Raw genomic sequence first — 5,790 nt, 5'->3', positions numbered from 1 at the left:
ATATAAAATTAAGCTTGACCTAAACATGTGAACCTACATCTGAGGTTCCAACCTCCTTGCAAGACTTCTGAAAGACTAGGAAAAAGACTTACTTCCTTTTTGTCTTTCCAAAACACTTCGCTCAATTCAGAAGAAAAAAGGCAAGAAGTTCTGGAAAGAGAAAATGACTATGGATGGAGTGAGAGGAACATAGCAGAAATATGGTTTCTCAGTTGCCTCATCACAAAGGTTACCAGTGTGGGATCCAGCGGTCCCCATAGTTCAAAACAGCCACTTATTCTTGTACTGTAGGCAAAAATGGCTACCCAAGGGAACCAGATGTGCACTGAAATAAAAGAGACTTTTTCCCAGGCTAGTACTAGGCATCAAATCGTACAGCACGCCGGCTTACCACAGGACTGTCCTGGTTGTCATTAAGCTCTGAAAGCTTGGTGCTGGATTTCTGACGTTTTGGTTTATTCCTTTCACTAAGATATCCAGAGCTGCTGTCTTGTAATTTTTCTACTTCTTGAGCAGCTAGAATACAGTCTTCAAGATTGTTGAATCCAGAGGGAATGTTTTCTTTGTTGATGACTTCCCTAAAAAGAAAAGGGACATTACAACAAGAGGTTGTTTAAAACACTCTCCCGCTACATTTTTGGTAGCAATAGAGAAATGCAACATGCTGAATGGTGCAGTTCCGGCAACATCTTCTGTGCCCTACAAAACCAGTATCTCTGGTTCTTCCTACTGCAGCAAACAACACACACTGTGCAATGCTACATCCCGTTGAGGAGTGAAAGCCAAGTGTATACACCTCAGGTCTGAAAGCTGTGAGGATCAACATTTGGGACTTGATTTACCTCCCAGTAAAAGCCAACGCAGAGAATCCCATTGACTTCACATGGAAGCTGGACTAGCTCCTGGCTGCCTGTGGTATTTTTATAGAGAACATACAGCATATTTTCCTTTGAGACACATACTTTTTAGTTAGGAAAGAGTCACAGCTGTGGTCCAAGGATCTCCCTTGGTGCATGATATCACATAATCAATCCTCTTACTCACATTCTCAAATGCAAGAGCAGGACTGTGGCGCTTGAGCCAAACAATGCTTGATTCCTATTTGGGAATTACATCAAACAGAAAAGGGAACGCATCTCTGCAACAGCAACACAACTGCTAGGACAGAGGACTGTTCTGCTATGTTGGGAAGCGAGAAGAACTGCTAGCTTTAAGTCATCATGTGATGCACTAGCTGGGACTCTCTGGGCTAGCAGAGTTTGTGCCTATTTTCCAGAAGCCTGGCAGTATGGCTTATCTTGCCCTGCACACTTAGCCTGCTGGATCCTTCACCATGCAGTTTTCCCTTCATAACCTGTTTAGTAGTTTTCCCTCTACTTTGTGCAATAATGAAGACGCACATACATAACACATCACTACATTATGGGAACAGGAGAAACACAATGCATCTCATTCTTCAACATCCCACCCTGCCGGAGGCTAAAGGCAGGCTGCTTACACTTGACACTGAAACTGGAATGTTTGCTCACTGCTGTATGTGTAGCTGCCTTATACAGTGCTGTGTGACTCCAAAGATTGCTTTCACAAACAGCAGGAGAATTTAACTAGACTAGAACTGGTGTGAAAAGAAACTAGTTACTCTCTAGTGTCTGGACAGTGCCAGTATGACAAAGTATGCAGATCAAAAAAAAAACCAGAAAGTTTCAGTGATTTTCTAGATCGCAAATCTCTAGGTTTTGTCAGTGGAAGAGAGATACAAAGAAATACTCTAAGTCTGTGATTAAGCTTCTAAGATAACACATTTGCCTTTGTGGAAGTTTTTACAAACCCCTGAGCAGTTGCATACACATAGCCTGCAGATCATGTAGTCTGCAACGCGTGGGAGCGCACATATGTGTTTTTGCGATAAATACGTTTCCTATCTCAAGTCCCATCTTGTGACATTACAAATCCTCTTGTGATCTATCACAAGGTAAGGAGATAAAGTCACTGACAATCAAAACAACAGAAAGAAGTTTTGAAAGGAATTCCCAATTTTGATAATTCACCCAAAGGAGTTCCAGGAATCTGACCTAAGGGAACCAGGAAAAAACAATTTGAACCCTAGCCAGCACTGAAAACTTCCGATGTGCTTTAAATCCTTGGCTCCAGCTTTACACACAAACCTGAACAACTGTGTCAACCCTGTCTAAAGGCAGCTGTGTAATGCAATGTTGAAAAAAAGCCCTGCAGTACTATATGCTTCCAAACACGTACACTAGCCAGTCTCTGACCTACTTACCTGAGATGCCTGTCAGCCGGGCTACTAAACAAGAAAAACTACTTCAGAGCTGCTGCCAGATACTTTGGTGACCTGCAAGTGCTAAATGCCATCTTCACAGTATATTTTTATGCAGTATGGAAATGGCTTCTTATTTTGCATCTATGGATTTTTTTTTACAAACAGTAGCACTGACACATTTTGGGAAATAGCATGGCTGCAATATTAACACGTGCTACTGCTGGTTTTGCACCTGTATAAAAGTGGCTTTGTACAGGAAGGTCTACGCAGATCCAATAGGATTTGGGGAATTCAGTATGCAGTAAAAAACAACAAGAGACTAGATGTTTATTCTGGAATCTAACTTGAAATCCTAGCAATCCAATACCACAGTCAAGTATACATATTCTTTACAAGAACTAGTGCTGTGTTAAAGCTAGACATATGTGTAAGCACTGATTAGATCATGGCCTTGTAAAGTCTGTAGTTACTGTTCCTCAAAGATAGCTACGCCTTTGGCAAGTGTTTGTTAAGGCTGTGGTGGCAATACATTTGTACCACACAATATATGCCACAAGTAGAGAAGTATGAAAGGAAAAAATACGTATTATTTTTACTCTTTGACAGAAATGTAATGAAATTCACCACTAAATCATGTTTACACTTTGTGTAACATGATGGATATAAATTCTTAAATTCTGATTAATCAAAAGGAAGATTTTTCTTCTTTCAGACAAACTTCCAGGTCTCCCTCAGTAAACCCAAACATAAGCTGTGCCTCCACATACAAAAGAGGAACTTGATCTCATTTTTTAAGATGTTCTGAATTCAGAAAAAGCATCTAATCCTAATGTTTTTATCTAAAGAAAGTTACAGGCAATAGAGCCAACAGCTTGGGAATTTCCACCAAAGCAACAAATACTGTAATTAAAAACTCTACTATACTGCATAAAAAAACTGGATTCTTATCATGCTTTGCCCCACTGCATGACCTCTAATAAACTCTGCATTTCGCAGCTCTAACTGATGCAATGGAGCTCTGCACAGGCACTGCACTCTGCTCTGCACTTTCAACTCAGGGGAAGGGCCACTGCATTTCACAACAGAACTAAGCATTGCCTTGGTAAGAGGACATGACTAGGGTACACTTAATCAAATATACTTCCCAAAACAAAGAAATCAGGCTCATACATGTCTCTGTTTCTCCAGGCTTCCTCCTGCTCTTTGTGATGTCGCCTCCTCTGCCTGGCAGACACATTAGAAGAGGCTGAAGATGTTCCCGATTCAGAGTCCTCTGAACTCTGGCCGCCTGAGCCATGAACATCAAAGAGATGCTGCTCCACGGCTGAGCGGATTGTCTTCTCTAAATACCTGTCAAGCCGAAAAATAAGGTAAATTGAGCTCAAAGACTTTGTGGAGCTCCCTCTCTGCAACAATAAATAAAGTTTCCAAGGGTTATGTTTTACTATGATGGCAACGCATAAAAAGTTCTAGGGCTGTGACATCCGCAAAGAGCTAAGCCAAAATCTTCAGATACCCTGATGTTCAGGTCCTTCAGAAGAATTGAGCCTTCTCAATTCATCTTGCTCTTTTTTATTTCTAGGGATGTTTCAACCTTCAATAAAACAGCTAATTTTACTTACTGCAACTGTAGACACTGGTGCCTAACCTTCACCCTCCACTTTAACAGTCCTTGCCCTGATGAAACTGTATTTGATACCCAGCCATGCTGACAGTGGTCAAGCCTCTTGTGTAATCTGTGCTCAATAAGGCAATGGATCATCTGCAAGAAGGTGATTCACTGCTGTCTCACAGGAGGATGAGGACACGCAAACAGTACCTCACTACAAATTCCTCATATGCTTAACTTGGTGACCAAGCATGGATTAGGTTCTGAGTTCATGTTGTTCTTGTGCCATGAATGCACCCATAACCACCCTTGACTTACTCTGGTGTGAGATCACCACCACACCCACTGGCAGCAAGAAGGCTTCTACACAAGTCACAGCAAGGGAGCCCCTGCAGTTGCATTAGTTGAAGATGTGAAACCACCTGTACTTTCAACACAACCAAATCTCCTTCATTTTGGTACTGACATTTTCTTGTAATATTTCCTTCCTTCCTTTATCAGAGGAAGTTTTTGTGAGCAAAATCGCCCCCCAAAACAGATCATTTGGAAACACATTTTTGCACATCCCGGATCCATCCCTGTTTCTGACAACGCTTTAAGTAGTCTGCTGAAGAATGAGTTTTTCAAACACGCCTGTCCAAAGTCCATATAACTTCTAATACTTTTTCCATAATTAAAGAAGTTATTTGTGGGATTTGCTGATTAATTTACAACTGAGTATCAATGAGTATGGGAACCTGTCCCTGGGATGACTTCTCCAGAGAATTTACAAAAGTTGTTGCTAATTTGCTATAGTTGTAAGTCTGCTAAGACTGCAGTTCCCAAAAAAGTAAAAAGATCATAGCAACTGCAAAAAATCACATGGTTTAACTTGGCAAGGACGTCTGTGTTTCATGTATTGACAAGAATCAGTTCTGCAAATGCATCAGCCATTGGGAATTTCCAGATCTGGCAAGGGAGCCAACTCGTTAGCTCTGCTGCTCCCAGTTGTGGTAGTGGGGTCAAGCCCCATCCTCTGCTGGGATGCAACAAGGCGCAAACAAGAGCAAGAGGATGAAACAGTGTGAATGGCTTCTCTAAATATGTGAGTTCTGCCTAATGAAAACACTGCAGGCACGGTGTAAGGAAAGGACCAAGGGCCTGAGAATTTTTCAGAAGGAAGTGATTTATTACCATTGCAGATTCTTTGGTCTGGGAAACACTGTCTTTTTTTGTTTGTGTAAGAACAACCCTTAAAGAGAAATCAAAGAATAACCAGCAATACTTTAAAAAGCTCCTATATACAAAAAAGGTAGCTAAAAAATTGTAAAAGAGACACTTACTCTCCTGTAGCAGGTTTTTTTAGGAATGTTACTACTGACTTGTGATACGTGGGCACTGTGTAAAAGAGAAAAAAAGGGGAGAAAGTTAGATCTAATTATCACAATAAGGTCTTAAAAACCTTTGTTCTTTGCAGCACCACGATTTAAAGGTTTGAGCTATCTCAACAACAATTGCATGTGCATGCCACAAGTCTTCCCCTTAAGGAATTTTCACTCCCACAGTGACGTGGTACATTTGACAATGCCAGCATCCTCGAGAATTAATTTCCCTGTCATTCCCTTGCAGTAGGCCAAGGTCTAACAGAAAGTATTTCAACTTCAGCACGTCGCAGATTTTTGCTTTCTTTTGAGCTTTCTGCCACTGCAAGTTGTTTTAGCCTCACCTCAAAAGTCGTTGCCTTTTTAGGCTGACTTGAAAACGTATACACTGTGAAAAGGGACTTAATATTTAAGAATCTTTAAATATTAACAGAGGACAAAAGCAAAATACAGGCTTTGCACAGTTCTCCTCCTGCCACTTTCTGATATTCAAGTTCTCTGCTTCACATTTTAAAAAATAAAATGTATGCTCTTCTCTT

The 5,790-nt window shown here is 40.9% G+C and overlaps 1 protein-coding gene across 1 annotated transcript in view; it reads right to left on the bottom strand.

Moving 5' to 3' along the window:
* Window positions 1–5,790, bottom strand: part of LOC104527237 (protein FAM13A) — a gene marked incomplete at both ends in the record, with an annotated part of 42,436 nt that overhangs the window by 26,738 nt on the left and 9,908 nt on the right. The window contains 4 exon segments of the mRNA XM_010170908.1: window positions 392–578; window positions 3,452–3,631; window positions 5,213–5,235; window positions 5,237–5,267. Coding sequence (XP_010169210.1) covers window positions 392–578; window positions 3,452–3,631; window positions 5,213–5,235; window positions 5,237–5,267 — 421 coding nt within the window.

Source organism: Antrostomus carolinensis, unplaced genomic scaffold (assembly GCF_000700745.2).
Source record: "Antrostomus carolinensis isolate BGI_N321 unplaced genomic scaffold, ASM70074v2 scaffold29050, whole genome shotgun sequence".
Lineage (NCBI taxonomy): Eukaryota > Metazoa > Chordata > Aves > Caprimulgiformes > Caprimulgidae > Antrostomus > Antrostomus carolinensis.
Note: the sequence above shows the minus strand (reverse complement) of the source record. Positions and strands in the feature narration are given on the sequence as shown.